General features: G+C 35.4%; 3 protein-coding genes and 1 long non-coding RNA gene across 5 annotated transcripts in view; 1 reads left to right on the top strand and 3 right to left on the bottom strand.

Annotated features, from left to right (window-relative positions):
* Window positions 1-4,674, bottom strand: part of LOC100536708 (phospholipid scramblase 2) — a 15,439-nt gene extending 10,765 nt beyond the window's left edge. Inside the window, exons 1-3 of the mRNA XM_087241366.2 lie at window positions 4,232-4,674; window positions 2,559-2,811; window positions 474-548 (exon numbers count right to left, since the gene is read on the bottom strand). Coding sequence (XP_087097492.1) covers window positions 474-548; window positions 2,559-2,811; window positions 4,232-4,234 — 331 coding nt within the window. The 5' untranslated portion in view covers window positions 4,235-4,674. The remainder of the gene's footprint in view (window positions 1-473; window positions 549-2,558; window positions 2,812-4,231) is intronic.
* The window catches only part of klhl24a (kelch-like family member 24a), an 802,375-nt gene that overhangs the window by 262,833 nt on the left and 519,975 nt on the right, over window positions 1-19,567 (bottom strand). The gene's annotated exons all lie outside the window — the stretch shown is intronic.
* LOC147846476 (uncharacterized) lies at window positions 4,387-6,717 on the top strand. Its single transcript, XR_015478941.1, has 3 exons — window positions 4,387-4,552; window positions 4,648-4,746; window positions 6,581-6,717. It is a non-coding gene; the product is annotated as an uncharacterized LOC147846476 (long non-coding RNA).
* On the bottom strand, window positions 5,344-19,567 carry chrng (cholinergic receptor, nicotinic, gamma). 2 transcript variants are annotated; one of them, NM_001254950.2, is given in 12 exon segments: window positions 5,344-6,365; window positions 6,532-6,665; window positions 8,475-8,721; window positions 9,417-9,531; window positions 9,999-10,113; window positions 12,328-12,528; window positions 15,431-15,528; window positions 15,623-15,778; window positions 16,167-16,288; window positions 16,374-16,418; window positions 17,465-17,601; window positions 19,432-19,567. In NM_001254950.2, coding segments are annotated over 12 exon segments (1,623 nt in total). In that variant the 5' UTR covers window positions 19,493-19,567; the 3' UTR covers window positions 5,344-6,173.

The following is a 19,567-nucleotide window of genomic DNA, read 5'->3' as shown; positions in this document are numbered from 1 at the left end:
CGTGACATTATTTTGCTTATCCCATTGGCAGATGATTTTGCTTGCTTTAAGGAAAAGCTCACTTAATTTTGAAACATTGTTTCTTAAAACAATTGATTTAAGAACTTGATTTAAAAAAATAGATATTTGGAATAGAAACAAGATTTAAAAAATGAGAAAAGCTTTTTTTAACAGTGTAACTATTTAAAAAGTGGGTGTATATCTTATCTTTTAAAAGGACACCAGAAGCTTATGAATAATAAAATGTATATAATAAGTCATTGTTATAAAAGCCATTATCAAAAAAGTACTGGCAGCATATAATAGGTAGGAGACAGTTTTATAAATCAAATATTAAAACTGCCATGCACAAGAAAGAAAGATTTATTGCAATTTAGTTGTGTTTAAATGTTGTACGTGGCAATTTGGTGGCTTTGTGGATGTGAAAAATAGAAGGCTTCAGTAATGCAGCACATATCGTCTCTAATATTTACCTTCAACCGCCACAAAGAGCTGATCTCTGTTCTCTGAGCAGATGCTGTATGTTCTCCGGGCTACACACTGTGGACCTGAGACATCACAGGATAAATAAAACTTTATTAAACATGCTTTTTATTTACAGAGAAAGTTATACAGTATACTGTATCCCAAATCATGCCTGAGCTGTTCCACATAAATAATAATAATAAGTATGAATATACAGACATACTGTAGAAATGCTGTTGGTTCAAAATGATAAATTATTATTTATTTATTTATATATTTATTAATTATTTATTTTATAATTATTTAGAATAATCTCTAAATTTTAATATAATAATTAAGTGTGGTTGAAATAATAGCAAATATTATTTATTCATTCATTCATTTATACATGTTCTTTTCGGCTTAGTTCCTTTATTCATCAGGGGTCGGACAGCGGAATGAACCGCCAACTTATCCAGCATATGTTTTACACAGCGGATGCCCTTCCAACTGGAACCCATCACTGGGAAACACCCATACACTCCTATACACACATACACTGGACAATTTAGCCTACCCAATTCACCTATAGCGCATGTCTTTAGATTTGTGGGGGAAACTGGAGCACCCAGGGGAATTCAACGCAAACACGGAGAACATGCAAACTCTAAACAGAAATGCCAACTGGCACAGCCGAGGCTCAAACCAGCGACCTTCTTGCAGTAAGACCTCCACTGCAGCACCGTAACACCCAAATATTACTTATTTAAGTATTATTTTAAAATGTCACTTGCTCATTAAATCAGTCTGTTGCAGTTACATTTTTTAGCAATAGCCCAAATACCATCATATGGGTCAACATTATTGATTTTCTTAATTTAGAAATGATCAATTATTGATTTATTATTATTATTGTATTATTTTATGCCAAAAAACATTACAATATTAAGTAAAGAAGTACATGAGATTTTTTTGTAAAATTCCTACTGTAAATATACCGAAACTCATTGTTTGGTTAGTAAAGTGCATTTCCAAGCACTTCTTTTAGACATCTTTAAAGCTGATTTTGTCATTATTTCAAAGTTTTGAACAATCAGATTCAAGTTTTTCAAACAGTTGTATATCAACAAGTGAAGTTCATTCATAAACTAATTTCGAGAGGATCATGTGCTTATGATTTATCACGGCCGGTCTCGCATTTGCTAATCACTATCTTCCAATCATATGAGCCCTAAGCTACAATAAATAGCCACAGTTTTCAGTTCACTTTATCTTTGTTTGGAAGATACCCCGCTCCTCCCCTATTCTCCTCCTTTACCTCTGATTGGGCGGCACGGCGGCCCAGTGGTTAGCACTGTGAGCCCCACAGCAAGAACACTGCCAGCCCTGGTCCAACAGGATGTTTCTGTGAGGAGTTTGTATGTTCTCCCCGTGTCCGCGTGGGTTTTCCCTGGGTTCTCCGGTTTCCTCCCACCATCCCAAGACATTCAACATACATAACAATCAAGCTTTATCTAACCCCTTGTGTTCCCTTAGCTAACGCAGCAGGGGAGTTCTGAGATCCACCAAGCTCAGGCTTCACTCTCGCTCTGCCAACGGGAGGAAGCCCCGGGCTCGAGGAGCCCTTGAGCTCTGGGCTCTCTCCCGGGACAGCATGCCAAACAAGCTTTTATAAATCATCAGCTAAGTGTGAACTCATTGTCCTATCCAAACAAAGCATTTATCAAGGTAATGCATATTTATTCAGTATCCTTCAGGTTATTTATTAAATCACAATTTAAAAAAACAGACACTTACAACTGGTTATGTGGTCCAGGGTCACAGATAAAATTAATTTTAGTATTATTTATTATCATTGTTGAAATGTTGTGTAAAATGATCCACTTCTTGTCTGTCTCTTTTGAACAATTTATTGCATCTTTGTTAAATAAAGATATTGATTATCTTAAAAAAATAGTTTTACTTACTTCTGAACAGTAATATTTTTTGTCATTTTATATATTAATAAAGACCATTATAAAACATTTGTTATCATTAAATGCTATATCACTTAAAAACACCATGTATCATTCACAAAAACTGTAAACGAAAAAAGGGATATGAGTTATATTTACCCTGTAGCTCAGGTCTGGCAGTGATGTGTAGTCTGGTGACTGTCCTCAGAGCAGTCAGTTTCCCCAGTGTTTTGCTCTCAGTGTGTGTGTTTGCGGGTCCCTCGTGGTCTCCTCTGTCCTGTAGCACCAGCGTGAGGTCCTGAGTATCTCCAGCAGGTCTGATCTGCCTGTGAAACGTTCTGAACAGCAGGTCGATGTGTTTCTCTCTCTCCACGCCAAAAGGAAGAGGCTGAGTGGTCACAGATGAGAAGGCCTGACACACACAGAAAAGAGAAACAGTCTGTCTCAAAGTCAAGGCTAATGTATGACAGTTGGCAATGTAAATCAGTGAGAATTGGCATGTGCAAGGCAGTGGGGAAAATAAGTATTGAACACAACATGTTTTTTTTCCAGGAAGAATCTCTCATACGGAGAATGAAGGCACATGAATTGCTCAGGTGTGATTTGATTCCACAGACTTCGACAGAGTATCAAAATCTTGATGGTGCTGTCGGTCTCGTCTATCAAATCTGATCTTTTTTTTTTTGGATTTTATATTGGATTCAAGTAAGGTTATTGGCTGGGCCATTCTTCAGCTTATTTTTCTTTCTCTGAAAGCATTTGAGAGTTTCCTTGGCTGTGTTTTGGATCATTGTCTTGGTAAAATGTCCATTCTGGTTTCATCTTCATCATTCTAATAACTGAAGCAGCTAATATTAGGAAGGGCAGAGGGTTGCTGAAGAACTACTAAGAGATTTCAGCTGCTGTCTGGGCTTTCATTGTCTTCTACACTGCCCTTTCTTCATGTGTTCAATACTTTTTCCCCTGTCTTTTAATTACACGTAACTTCATTTCATATATTGATTGCTTTTGTTTTTAACAAGCATCTGGGGAAAAATTTAAGTCAAGAGCACCTTTAGAAACAGGTTTTCTGAGAAAAATGGTGACATGTTCAATACATTTTTTTCCCACTGTATATATAATGAAACATTACATTGCGAGCAGAAATCAAATATGCATGCAATAAATAGTCAAAAATACAAAATTAATAAACAGCAATAGCAGTTTTTAAAAATTTATAATAAGAGCATTGGTGGGAAATAAAACATTTCTTATTGGTTAAATTAATCAACATTAATAATTACTCATATTATTAAAAAATTATATGTATACACACACACACACACACACACACACACACACACACACACATATATATATATATATATATATATATATATATATATATATATATATATATATATATACATACATACATACATACATACATACTGTACATACACGCACGAACGCACACAAATAGAATAAATTTTTAAAAACTAAAAAGTAAAGAATTTTAATATGTAAATATGTAATGTAAATAAGTAAAGAATTTTAATAAATAATATTTAATAAAAGATTTTATTAAAATGTTTAATTATAAAAACTTGACTAAAATACTTTTAGGTATCCCTACATGTTTTAAGGAAACCAAAAATAACTAAATGTATAAGAAAGGGAGAGATAAATTAAAATAACTACTGAAATAGTGGATCTAGGATTTTCATAAAAACAAACACATTCACGTTTTTGATTAATCCACACCTAAGGATTTTTTCGTTGTACCCATGCTAACATAACAAATCAATGCATTGACTAAAATTTAATCAAGTGTGAAATTAAAACTTTCTTACCATATCAGATAATTGCTTGGCAGGTGCAGTAGTGATGGGAAGAGTGTTTTCCTTCAGCGATAAACAGATGCTGTGTGTTAGCAGCTCCACCCATACACACGTAACAGAAAGTGTGTGTTAAATGTCTATATATTTCCACCGAGCAGCAGCCCCTCCTGCCCCGCTCTCTTCCTCCCGGATCTGCTCTTTGTCTAACAGAAAAGTTCCAGTAAGCCATGAAATTTAGATCCTCCTCAAGTCAGTTGGGAAGAGCTTTATTACCCAAAAACTGAAGCACTCCATGTGATTTAAACGGGTCAAGAACTGCCTCATCTTTATTTAGTAAGTTTTACGGAGGTCTACATATTATTTTTTTAAATGTATGTCAAACATTTATATAATTTATAAGCAACAAGCTGTTTTTCTGTCGTGTTTAGGCCACTCTCTCAGACTCCTAACAGCACACCGTTAGAATGGGTGTGGCGCACTACAAATTGTCCACTGCTACGATTGGCTGACAATTTTGCATAATTAAGGTAAAGTCTAGATGGGAATCAGCTGCGGAAACTCACATCATTATAGCATGTTTGTGACACAACATGTTCAACAATAATCAACATTTTTACATTACTGTGAGTGTTTAAGGTGGATGTAGGGGTTGAAGTTAATAAAATACAATTCAATGGGTAATTTTAATCAATAATATGAATACTTGGTAAAAATACTGTTTACAGTACATGTCTGTGATTTGGTTTGGTTTAGGGTTGGGGAATGGATAATTTACTTAATCATATAAATAATTCGAGTTGTCTGACCGCAGCTGTATCCCTTCTAGCAACATCCCTTACCATCTTCATAGATGGATACCAGGTGCTACAAAGTAACAAGTTAATGTAGTTAAATGACTTTTTTAATTTCGGCATGATTTAATAAGTTATTTTATAATATACTTGCCTTAAATACTATGTAATTCAACAGTTCTATATCAATCAATTCAGAGAAGCAGAGTAATATACAATATATTTTGCTAAATAATTTTTCAACTAAAGAAGAATGCTAATTTACCAGGACAGCTGCTTGACCTTAAGAATAAAATGAATTAAGAAATCATTTCACAACATATAAATTCAGGGTAGCTGAGTCATTGTAAGTATTTATTTTGTGTTATTCAGACATTTTGCATATCAACTCAATTTCTCTACAACAAAAAAGTTTTTAATTAAAAGTTAAATTTATGCTATTATATGTGAAATATGGTGTTATTACTTTTTTGAAAAGTTTTGTGCATTTGTAAAAATATTACTTACACTCTTGAATGTTAATTTTTTCCAACAAAAGGCAGTGTTTGACTAAAATTGAAGGAAATAAGAATTTTATTTTTTGTGTACTGAGATTTATAAATAATATTTAGTCAAGTAATTTAAGTAATTATTGAGTAATCAAGATTAATTTCTCAGTTGAATTAGAAAGGTTGTTTAAATACGACTGTAATCATGTATTTAATAAATAAATACTGAAGTGACTTAACACTGATGCGATGTAGGTGAAAAACGCACTGAGTACATATCAAACGATCTATAATAACAGACAGATCAAAGTGGCTTAAGGCTAGAAATGTAGCAGACCATACTTTTAAATGTTACATATTTATCTCAGGAAAATAATCAAATGTTGAAGCAATATCAAACAGTAGGTTTGATAAAGAAATGGACAAGCAAATAACATGACTTTCCTTATTACAAGCAACTCAACAAAGCCTTTCCGAGTCTTGGATGGCTTCATATTCAACCAGCGTTCTTCTCTGAAGATCACATTCATTAGTGCTACAGTGCAGCCATATTGCAGTGCTGAGAGTTAAATTACAGCAAAACACCACATTTTTATCTCCAGAGTCTCTTCAGGCAAGTGCTCCAGTCTTCTGCTGGAGTTTCTCTGTGTCCGCCATGTTGTTTTACACCTGTGTTCAGCCGGGGATGTCTCCAGCTGAGATTTCAGGCAGATATTTTTTGGGATCTCCAGGGAAGGGTTGAGACGGCGCCTGGTTAAAATGTCCAGTCAGGAAAATTCCGATGGTGCCCAGGATAAACAGCAGCGCCATGACAAAGAAGCACATCCTGTCAATCACCCGGGCGACCAGAAACCATTCTTCATTTTTCTAAACAGAAGAAGAAGAAGAAAGGATGTCTGGAATTCAGACCTCAACAGCAGTTTGTCTGGGATTGAGAAGTTAAACCCGAACGCAAACATTGAGAGTGTTTATCTTGTATAATGAGAGACTCTTTTTAACCTCATGTTTGGAGGACTGTGGTGCAGTAACTCACACTTTGGAAGTCATTTTGATGCTTGGTGCTTTCTGCGATGTGTTTGCAGGAGGACACACACTGCTGCACTTCAGGGGAGGCCGCTGCTAAACTGCACTCCAGATCCTGTGCCGTGTTTCCCCCCAGACCATTCTCTGAGGTCAGAGTAGCAGGATTAATGCCAGAAGCCATTTGGCAAGAACATCACTACAGAAAACCTTATTAAAAAGTGGTTAATAATATGTTTTATTAATATTATCTAAAATCTGCATTCATCTGTCTGTAAAAAAAAATATTGCTGTCAAATTTTTTTTTAGCTAAATCAATTTAACTTTTTTAGTAATTTCAGCTCACATTAATCAAACTAAAATATTAAGTTAATTGTTAAAAAAAACTTTTTGTCACTTAATTGTTTACAGTGTATATACATTTATGTAAACAAAAAAAATGAAAGAGTATAAACGAGCTAATGAACTAACTAGTAACTAACGAGCTAGTATGAACTAACTAATATAAAAAATACACTAATTACTGTTTAATAATATCATCCATTATTTGGCTCTGTATTTTGTGAAGGATGTTTTTCTGTTTGTTTACGGTTATGAATTGCATTATGGAAAGTTGATCTCTGCTCTGTCGACCTTTAATGTTGAAAATTCAACTCTACATTTGAACAAAGTGACTTTTATGGACATTTTAGTAGCTTGTGACAATATGTTATAAAAGAAAAAACACATGGACAGTTAAGTCCATTAATTAACAAAAAATGTACTGGCAGTGTATTACCAGGTTTCTGTACCATAATTTACAACCCAACCCAGACAATAAATCTCTACACACTATTAAAATGTCTATAAAAGTCACCTTTTCCACCTTTTTAACATTAAAAGTTGATGGAGGAAAGATCCCGTAAATCACAAATATGTTGATATATTATAGTATATTTGATAATGAATATCAATAAAAAAATTTTTTTATGTTTTTGAATATATAATACTGATTTAAAAATGTTCCATTAATTAGATAAAAAAAAATACAGTAAATACACTGTAAAAAGCGATTGGTTACTTATAAAAGTAGGTAATTCCTGTTGCCCTTAAAACAACAAGCTGACTTTGCTTAAAGCAATTTAGTAAACCTATCGTAACTTGGAACTGTTCAGTTGACTTAATTTTAATAATTCCGCACATATTTAATTTAAATTAAGGCAACAATTTTACTCACTTTTTAAAGAAAAGTCAACTAGTCACTTTTAGAATCTACATTCATTTTCCTTTGGCTCCGTGTCTTATTTATTACGGGTTGCCTTTGTTGAATGAACCACCAACTATTCTGTACTGTATCAAAAAAATATATTTTTGCTGCTTGTTCAAACAACTTATTCAAAACGAGGTGAATTGTCACAATTCTTGAGATTTTTGGGGGGCTAATTATTTCTTTCATGTTCAATTCACTTAAATTTTTTAAATCAATTAAGTTAGTTTAATCAGTTTGTATTGGGAAAACTTGAAGCATTTTTTACAGTGCTTAAAGAAATTATCATTTATTCAAGTCTTCTGAATTTTCAGCATGTTCGTTCATTCATTCATTTTCTTTCAGCTTAGTCTCTATTTCAGAGGTCGCCACAGCAGAATGAACTGCCAACTATTATCCGCTATACCCAGCAGATAACCTTCCAGCCAAAACCCATATTGGGAAACATCCATACATACTCATTCACACATAACGGACAATTTAGTTTATCCAATTCACAATCTTTGGATTGTGGGGTGAAACCAGAGCATAACGAGGAAACCCGCACAAAAGTGCCAACTGGCCCAGCCGGGACTCGAACTAGTAACCTCCTTGCTGTGAGGCGACAGTGCTAACCACTTAGCCATCGTGCCGGCCATTTTCAGCATGTTGCCCACCCCTTATATTTGAATGATAGTGTATAAGTAGTTTGTTCGTGATCATTTACTGACGTATTTTCTCCAGAGTGTTCTTCAGCAGCCCCTTCCTCTCCTTCAGTCGGCTGAACATGAGCTCTGATCGTGCCGTTCTGAACATGTATTCATCCGCCTTCGCTATTAACCCTAAAGAGCTGCGTCTCCTGCGGCGGAGCGGAGTTCCATTGCCCAGAGCGAACATCTTAAAATCCCCTTCCTCCTGCTCAGGTGTCCAGCGCTGCATCGTCATCCTCAGCACTCGAGGAAGGATGTTCAACAACACCTGAGCAATCATAAAATAAAGGGAAAAGTGTATCAGGGTAAAGTTGCTTTTATATTCGACATTCAGACTTTCTCCTTGATAATATAATTTCAGTAAAGTATTGTTTGCAAATTCTAAATATGGAAATCATTTTAGCAGCCTTTTACTACTGATTTTTTTTTAACAAAAATCACTTTTATAGGGGGTTTAAACACATTTGTGTGGCAACAGTGTGTGAATGATAAAAATGTAATAAATGGATTTTTTATAATCATGCTTGAAAAAACAGAAATGCTTTGATTGACATTCTCCCTTTGTTGGTGTCATCAGTGAAGGAAAGCCCCGCCCATTAGTGACAATCTCTCCCTCATTAGCATAGGACATTAGTCTTGTTTTTGAATCTGCCGCTATACTGACTTTTGAAAAGAGGGCTGGGAGAACAATCTCATTTGCATTTAAAGTAACAGTCACAAAAATGGCACAATGATGATCTAAGTCTAAAAGTGTCAGTTTCAAAAAGTTATAAAACATAATTTGTGAGGTATTTTGAGCTGAAACCTCACATAGACACTCTAGGGATATTAGAAAATTATTTTACATCTTAAAAAAGGGGCATAATAGGTCCCCTTTAGGGCCTTTGTTTGCTAGAATCTGATATAAAATTAACGTTCAATCTTTCTTTATTGATGAGACATGTTTATAGAGTGAAGTTTTACCTTTCTGATGGTGTTGCTCATGGGGTGAGTGTTTGGAGTTCTCAGAGAGACGTTTAACACCACCACACAGTTCATCACAGTTATTGTGGTCACCGACATCACAAACATCAGATACCTGCCCAAACAGAGAGAAGATTTTCCACTTTAAAAGTTTTTAACTATCAATTTTGAGCAACCAATTTTATAAGAACTGTTCACCCAAAAATGTAAATGTGCTCACTATGAACTATTTCCTTTTTCTGTTGAACACAAAAGCAGATATTTAAAAACTTAAAAAAAAAATTAATTACCCATATACCACACATAACCTGAAATTCCATTAATGGTAAAATAATGGTTATATAACAATATATATTATTAAAGAAGTTTTTTTTTTTTTTGGATGTGTTATCTGGGTTAATGCATCCTTGCTGTATGAATTACTTAGTTTAAAAATATAATGCTGACCCCAAAACTCTGTACGATACTACATATAAGCAGTTTAGTCTTAGCTTATATTACACACACACATGCACACACACATTGTGAGTTTATTGGTAATCGCCGAAATGGTGTGATTTATTAATTAAGGTACATACTCACTTCCCAATGAGAGGAACTGCTTGTGATGTTTCTGGCACTTTCTTAGCGATAAGGAACAGGAAGACAGTCTGGCCGAGCAGGATACAGATGGTCATAGTACATTTCTGTCCTCCAGCTATCACAGGTGGAAGAAAGCACATTGATCACAAACATATTACAGTCCCATTTCATAATGGCAATAGCCTCTTTCACACATACTTTTCCTGACAAATTACAGAACGTCCTAGTCTGTGTGAACAGCACATTTTTTAAGTTAAATTGTTATGTCGTTCAGGAAATTTTACAGATATTTACCACTATTACTGTGTGAAAGGGGCTAATATTAAATAGATTGTCTTACTTGAAAACCTACTAATTCACTTGATTTTTAATGCCATTATGCAAAGCTGTGTTTATCATTACCATTTAACATTACAGTCACATTTCTTCTAATTTTTCTTGTTATCCCCCAGTTACATCAAATGTTCAGGCTCACTTAGGCCTTAAAGTCACTCTGTTTTCCCTCCTTTCTTAAAAAAAATTCTTTGTCCACATGAAAACACACTTTTAAGGGCTCACCGATCCAACAGGTGGTGATTAAAGCCTATGCTGGGTTCACACTAAATGCATAATTAGCGTATTAGCATGAATGTATTGCACACAAGGCAAAGTCCCTTACAGGTCAATGCAAAGGTGAGAACAAAGGCAGATTACCATCCTGCAGTGCGAACATAAGAAATATCTGCCTAAAAACAAAAATCTGACTTCTGTGAGCACTAATCATCACAATCTTTTTGTATACATGTGAGACATGGACACTAACAGCAAAACAGCATCAAATAATACAGTCACTCTAAGTGACATGCTATAGAACCCTCCTTTGGTTCTCTTACAAAAATCATATCACAAATAAAAAGTGGGTACCATCAGGCTGGAAGCTGTTGTGTATGAAGACCTCCTCACCACTGTCAAAAAAGGAAGTTCAAATGGGATGACCATGTCACTTTGTTTACCCAAAAGTATAAATATGCTCACTATTCACATTACGTGTGCTCACTATTTAGAATAAGTGGTTCCAAACATTGAAAAACTTGTTTCCTTTTTCTGTTGGACACAAAAGAAGATAATTAGAACAAATCTTAGACATCATTGCTACTATTGACATAGTAATTATTGACTTCCATAGTAGCAATAACAAATACTACGGAAGTCAATGATTAAAGGTTTTCAAAATGTTTCAAAACAACTTCCTGTATTTTGTGTTCAAGAGAAAAAAGAAACTAAACAGGTTTGAGACAAATGAATGATGAGTAAACGATGAGAGAATTTTCCGTTTTCAGTTATCCCTATCACAATGCATATACTGTATACACTATTTTCCTGTTCCAGGTCCAACTTTTCTCTCCAAAACAATATCCAAGTTACTGTTATGGTTGGCAGAAAACGAGGTAGACAGAGAAAAAAGTGGGTTGACAATATCACAAAGGGAAGATAGACTCTCAGAAATAAAAATCACTGGGATGGTACCTTGTCAAAAAAGGCACTTCTGTATCTAATTGGTGCATATTAATATTTTTAAAGGAACAATTTTGTTGTACCATTACTACAAGTATTAATAATTTCCTTAAAAGGTACAAATGCGGACCTGTATGTGTGGTACAAAAGGTACTACCCCAGTGACAGGTTTTGTACCTTTATTTCTGAGAGAGTACATAGTCTGGCACCTGACCGAGATACTTGGAAGTCACTGGTCAATTATGCAGCAACTCAACGACCACAAAAGGTAATGGACTGATGATGATGTGAAAATGTTTTATAATCTCAGTCATGTCTTCTGTTTGGTGTTTTCCCAGCCATGTTGGCTTATTAAAAAAAAAGAAAACACCCCACATGCTGAGGTCATGATACAAAAAACTTTGGTTGTAGTGGCCACACAACCACACCATACCAAGAGTTTCAGAAAATCTGCAAGCTGGCCGGAGTTTTCAGAAAGTTTCAGTTTCAGCCAACTGATTTTAATCCCAGTTTCTTTGCAAATTCTGTCCTGTCGGACATGATAATACACATTAGCACTGGGACACAATAATACGCAGCTGTCAATCAAAATTAGTGGGTGGGGAAAACTGTACTGCGATGTCACAGTGCATTTGGCCAAAAAATTGCTTTCATATTTTGTATTTTTGTATAGACAAACAGTCAGTGTAGAAAAAAAAATGTGTTCATGTGGACAGAGGTTTTTTTTTTACTTTGTTTGTTTTTCTAGAGAATTCTCTGTATTCCTAATCATTTACAAAGACAGAGTGGCTATCGAGTACAGTTACATCTGTCTGCATTTGTTCTAGAGTCTGACCTTTGGCAGGCAGAAAGTAGACAAGCAGCCCGAGGGACGAGAAGAGCACACAGGGCACGATAATGTTGATGACGTAGAAGAGCGGTTTCCTCTGGATGATGAGAAAGAAGATGATCTCCTGGTGCTCCAGCTCATCCGGTCTGTATCGCTTGTTGATGACCTTTTTTGCAGGGCGGTGCTTAATCATCCATTCTCCATTCTCTGACCAATCAGAGAAAAGGGCAAAATATTAATAAGCAAAAGAATAATGATTGACGGATTAAATTGTTTAATTGAATAAAGAGTCCTAAAAAGGTGTCTGCAGATGTTTAGCTTAAAATATACCACAGATCATTTATAATATGTTGTCAAAATTGACCTTATTTGGGTCTGTGGAAAAACATGCTATTTTTTGCATGTCCCTTCAAAATGCAAATAAGATGCAGCTTTCCAAAAGAGGATGGAGCCTTTAGATCAGAGGTGGGCAAACTTTTGAGACTAGAGGGCCACATCAACTTTTGCAAACCAAGTGAAGGGCCGCATGCCAAATCTTTCATAAAATAAATTTCATTCATAGTATGCATGGAACATGTATTTTCTGTCAGAAACGTGTGTCACATTAACACGTAATAGATTTTTCTTTCAGAATTATTGAGTCAAATTTACAAGACTAATTTATTTGCAATGCTATTAATATGTACTTCTCAATCATCATAAAACAATTAAATATATTCTTTATGATATATTGTTTTTACAATGGAAAAATAGAAAACATATTGTCAGACAGAAAGAAATTTCACATGACGAGAATTTAATTTTCAAAAATTGTGACTGAGATTGTAATCTTTAAAACCCGCAATACTTTCTTGGCATATTAGACCTACCGCTTTCTGTTCGATATTAGTGAAGAAGTATTTTGTTGTCCATTCTTTCTTAAAGAGCCCCCTATTATGAGTTTTTAAAAAATGACCTTCCATGTAGTGTGTAACACATCTCCAAGTGAAGTGAAAAATCCAGCTAAGGCTTAAATCTGAAAGTGTGCTGTGTTTAAAACTATTGATTCATCTACAAAAGAGTCGACTCATAGTGCTTCAAATGAATCGTCTTGATAACGAGTTTTTAGCTTTGCCAGCATGACGTTGATACAGAACTAAAGCCCTGCTGATTTGTTGCGAGCGCAAACCCGGGAAAATTGAAACCCCCTGCCCTGCACACAAACACTGTAGCACGAAAAGAAGAAGAAGAAGAAGAAGAAGAAGAAGAATGTAGCAGACACCGGTTGCAATAAGCTGTGCTCAGCTGGATATTATTGGAAGTGTGAGGGAAAAAATTGTGTTATTTTCCCTACCAAACAACAGACTGTCATCGGACCAATCAGCACAGATTAGCATCATGCTAAAGAGTGGTTTGGGAACAAATGAATCGCTGAACGAAAAATGGGAGTCATATTAGGTATAAATAATTGCATATTATAAGACAATGAAAGTGTTTTTGACCTTGCAAGCATATCAGCCTGTTTTCGGAGACCACCAAAACCAAAATATGACCCTTTTTAATGTATAACAGAGGCTCTTTAAACACACTGCATTCAGAGTTTTTTATTCTTTTTTTTTTCTTTCTTTTTTTGTCTCACTCATTTTCAGTGGCTGCTTCTCAATTTCAAGAATGCAGAGAACAGACTTGTGTTCTTGTGGAGGCTTGTAATCTCGGAAGAACTTGAGAGACCGCAAAAACAGAGAGCGCATCTTGTGAGAAATGAGATGGTGCGTTCTTCCTGATGGTCACATGACCTTCAGACATTTTTACCGGAAAGTTCATTACGCTGTGGCGACCCATCAAGAGTAAAAGCCGAAGGAAATGAATGAATGAATAAATTATTTAAACATTACAGCATTCATACAAATGTCCATTTTCAATATATTATCAAATAATGAATCAAAATGCATTTTCAAATGAGAAATCAAACGCTCCAATGTATTTGATATTTAAATTTCATGATCAACTCTGTATTAACCTGTAAAAATTAAATGATAAATCAAAGGCTTAAACCAGCAACCCAAACAAAAACGATTGATAAATCAAATGCAAATGAGTAGTGCCAATCTAAATGAGGAGTGCCTGTTTATATAAATCTATATTAAACATGCACAAAAAGCTTACGAATATACTTTGCACAATACAAATAAAAGAGATTTCATTATGAATTTCAGGAAATAATGTGCTAATGCCTTTATTAAGATTTTCATGTAAACATTTACTTTCACCGTCTCATTTAGGGGGAAACTACTGAGATAAATAAGTTATATCTCTGAACTTTTATAATAAACAGATATAAAATGCTGTGCTTCCCACCTCCTTTTTTCAGCCCTGACTTCTAGATTGAGTGCTGCACTCATGTCTTTATCGATTAATACTCGATTACAGGAACACATCCGGGATCTGTCACCCATCTTCCATTCTTGTGGTCTTGAGTTTTGGAACTGAACTTTGATGGTTGATGGTGACATTGAACGAGAACACAAGGATGCATTAAAGAATGCATTAAGAAATGCATTCATTAATGGTTGAATACATTCTAAAATCCGAGAGCACATTCTAATTTTACTGCTGGCGCTAACTGTACCGTGTGCAATACTGCCTTCAACCGTTCGGTTTGTACTGCATCATCAGTTTCTAATTTTTAAACCAAACCATTAATCTGAAGCAGGATTTTAAAAACTTCCTTGTAGACATCATGAAAGTTTCATGAAAGCCCACCTCTGTTTTAGATGCTATTCTGACAGAAACAACAAAACAAGCAAATCTCAAACTTAATTCAAAATATCAAAAATGTTTGATATTTTTAAACATTACAGCATTCATACAACTGTCCATTTTCAATATATTATCAAATAATGAATCAAAATGCATTTTCAAAAATTTTTGATATTTTTAAACTAAAATGTTGACTTTTAAGCTAGCCTTAACTCAAATCTGTGCTAAAGTTATTGTGTGTTCACACCTGACTCAAAAGCAGTTAAACAGTTTCACAACTCGAATAACACCTAGCAAATGTATTCCACGGTGAGATCAATATCTTAATGTCTTAATGAAGAAAAATAATGCGCTAGAGGAGGTTCATTACCAGTAAAAGCCTCTGGGTCGATCTCAATCCATTCCATAGTGACGTTGTCCTCGTCCGACAGCATCAGGGTAATTTCATTGGAATTGTATGTCTGAGACCTGCCAAAGCAATCAGAGACATCGCCCGGAATAAAGAGTCTCGTTTATATATTTCCAGCAGGCCACATTGTCATGATAGATGGATCCGTTGTACCTGAACACCATGCTGCAATTCTGCCAGTCAAAGGGAAAATAGTTGACTTTGATGGCGCAGGAGCTTCGGTAGATGGCAGGTGGCAACCAGTACACACTGCCATCCGGATCTATCAGTGTGTTAGCATAGAGCGCCACTTCAAAACGCCCATCCACACTTTACACACATACACACAAAAACAGACATTACAAAAGTTGTATTTATGAACATGTCTAACCACATGGTAATTTATGCTATAAGTGACAACATTTTAAACCAGGGGTCACCAATCTCTTGCCTGGAGGGCCGCTGTCCCTGCAGGGTTTAGCTCCAACGTGCCTCAACACACCTGCCTGGGTGTTTCTAGTATACCTAGTAAGACCTTGATTAGCTTGTTCAGGTGTGTTTGATTAAGGTTGGGGCTAAAATCTGCAGGACACCGGCCCTCCAGGAACAAGTTTGGTGAACCCTGTTTTAAACAAATGGAAGAAATGTCACCACTGATTTACAGAATAAAAGTCTTTTTAAAGTCAGATTGATCTTCTATACTATTTCTATCCCTCACTTGTTCTCCAGGCCAATATCAGGCAGCCAGATGGTTTTGGATGGAAGACGCATGCGGGTGATGTTCTCATAGACCTCAAAGCCTGTCCTGTTTGCCCAGCGCAGTCGATAATCCCGCCATTGCTAGAAAGTGGGAGTTTAAGAAAGAGCTTTTATTCTGAAATCAACACTAAGTTTACGTACTGTATACAGACAGGATTAGTCTCACCATTTCAATCCAAACACAAGTAGTGAGCGTCTCCTCTTTCTCATTCTGAACATAAAAAAGGATGATAAATCATAGAGTAAATGGTCAATATCATATGAGTAGCAGTGAGATATGGCTATATATCGCACTGGCGGGAAGAGTTCGTTGGCGCAAAGTGCCTAAGTGCCCGCCACTAGTGCTGATATACAGCCATATCACACTGCTAGGAGTTTGATATTGCATTTATACAACAGTTTGACGGCATAATCGTGTATATAAAAAGAAAATCAAACGGAGAGTCTCAAAACCCTTTTTGTACAAAGGAACTACTTTTTTACGCCAATTATTCACATCTGCAGCTGACGTCAGAACAGCAGAAACCATTGCTCATTCACTAACATCACTTTAGGGCTGGTATTTGAATGATTCTCTATATCTAAAGTGATGACAAAACGTAAGATTGTTGTAAGATTATAAGGGTGAACGGCATGAAATGCTATCAGTCTACAGAGATTTCCCAGTTGCAATCGGGATTTCACTATAATTAAGCACAAAAAAGCCAGAGTAAAGCAAACACTACACAAAAACAGCACTTCAAAATACAAGAGAGAGAGATCGACTTAGAATGTCACTTACCTGATTTATAATGATTTGTTCAGCTGTAGTTTAAAACTTACACATTGAAAATGCTGTTTTTCTCCCCTAAGGACTTATTATGTGGTCTCTGTCGCCATTTTGTGGCGGAACGTCAACTGTCACTCTCTTTAGTCTGCACAGACAGGCTGATGGCAGCCGATGCACTGAATCCGATGCTCCAAAACTATGAATATTTTAAAACAGGCACTATTCTTATAAATAAACTACATACTTGCAATCTAAGCAACTACATTCTCGCCTAAAAAAAGTCTCAAAAGTACAATATGTCCTCCAACAGCTGCAATATTTGTCAGACTGTAGGCAAGCTGTATGTGTGTGGAATAATACAAAAGGGTGAAGAGGCTGTAGAAGTGCTGTTATTTGCAGAATATCACATCGCTATCAGCCAATCAGATTCAAGAACCAGACAAACTGTTGTATAAATTGCTATATTCCACACACAGAGAACGCTTTACCAGAGAAATGAGGTTGGTGAGGGTCATCTTGATCTTCACATCAATGATGTCTCCATGGCTCTCCACAGGTCGTATGTTCTTGTTGTATCCCACCATGAGGTCTCTGTGCAGAGATCCTTCCAGATTACAGAGAGCTCCTGAAAGACGAAAACAAGTCAATCTAATACATCATTTTATTGTTCGAAAAAGAGTAGAGCGTTAATGTAGATTTAGATGTTTAACACTGCAGGAAAATCTGATAAAATAATCTGGAGAACCATCAAGATAAACAGGCTTCTAAACTAGGATTGTCGGAAGAGCAGAATGTGATGTGAAACAGAAAGTGTTGTTGAGAATGATTATAACTGTTTATTGCAGTACAAAAAGTCGTAATATATACTGTAAAATTGGTTCGAAATATCACAAATATAGGTACTGTAGTTGAAGGTCTGTCAGGGGACCATCATAAAGACGGTACTTTGCAGAGAGTTCATCTGAAAATTAACATTTCCTCACCATTTGCTCACACTTAAGTGCTAGGATATATTTTGCTCAAAATAATAAGTGCATAAGGCTGCACAGGGGCGCAGTGGGTAGCACGTTCACCTCACAGCAAGACGGTCGCTGGTTCAAGCCTTGGCTGGGTCAGTTGGCATTTCTGTGTGGAGTTTGCATGTTCAAGTGCAAAAACGTGGTACAGGTAAATTGGGTTGGCTTAATCATCTGTAGTTTATGTGTGTGAATGAGTGTGTGGATGTTTGCCAGTGATGGGTTGCACCTGGAAGGGCATCCGCTGCGTAAAACATGTGTTGGATAAGTTGGTGGTTCATTCAGCCGTGGCGAATGAATGACTGAATAAGTGCATAAATATGAAAATACAATACAAAGCCTCGTAATGTTTTGAAGTTTAGAGAAAATCTAACTTTTGTAACAAATGGTTCAAGACAAAAAGGGTTGAACATAATTATCAGCAGGACATAACAAGAACTTAATAAAATTGTATTATGTCGAATTATTCTTTTAATTTAATTTGTCCAGATCAGAATCATCTTGTTAAAGTTTCATGCAAAGTAAGATGAATGAAGGTGGAACATAATTTCCTCCTTATTTTGACATTTTATTAAGTCTTTTGAAACTATTAAATAAACATTGTATTTGCATCTGATATGGTTTTTACCAAATATACCAAAACTGGATGTCTTGTCTTTTTATATATATACTCTTTTTTTATCCATTTCTCAGTGAACATAGGCAATGTATTTTGGTGCATTTAAACAAAACAGATTTGTTAAACAGATATATTTATTAGAATAATATATTAGTCACCAAACATATTTATAAATGGAAAGATAATACAATTAAATGCAAGCAAAATTTTGTAAAAACAAAATTATATAACCTACAAAAGTTCAACTAGAATTTTGCTTTTTTTTTTTTTTTTTTTTTGCTTCTCTTGATTTTCTTTTTTTAAATTTGCATTTAATATTTTTCTATAACATAAATGTGGGTGTACTAGATTTTGGACTGTTATCGTTATTTATTTTGATAGATGAGCTCCATAATTGGCTTTAGTACTGACTTATCTAATGTATATGCACAAATACAATATTGTAAAGCTTCCTGTTTAAAGGATAAATTTGTCAGGGGTGAACTTAAACTGGCTGATCACTCAATATAAAGGAATTTTCCTTTTACATAAACTTTAAAACAATATTTTTATTATTAAAGCAGATGACACTGTTTAACACCCTGTTTGACATGCTGACACTGTTCTCCAACACTTCATAAAGACAGAATATGAGCCAATGCCATAAAGGATATGATATACTGTAAATTTGCAATTTGAACTGGATTTGATCACTGTATAGCTGGAGAACAAAGTTTCAAAAAACCTTCATCCATCAATCCTAAGCATATTTGTGCACCAGAAACTCTCAGAACCTAAATTAAAAACCATAATATATACACACACATACACAACGTCTTACCAGAGAAGCGAAACAGGAGGATCCATAACCAGATGATTTTTGAGGAAAAGTTTTGATCCATGATTGAAATCCTGAGAGAAACATTAATGTTGAAGGCTCTCCAGTACCTAGTGGGTGTTTTGTAATGGGAAACGCA

This window comes from Danio rerio, chromosome 2 (assembly GCF_052040795.2).
Source record: "Danio rerio strain M-AB ecotype USA chromosome 2, GRCz13ab, whole genome shotgun sequence".
Taxonomy (NCBI): Eukaryota; Metazoa; Chordata; class Actinopteri; order Cypriniformes; family Danionidae; genus Danio; species Danio rerio.
Note: the sequence above shows the minus strand (reverse complement) of the source record. Positions and strands in the feature narration are given on the sequence as shown.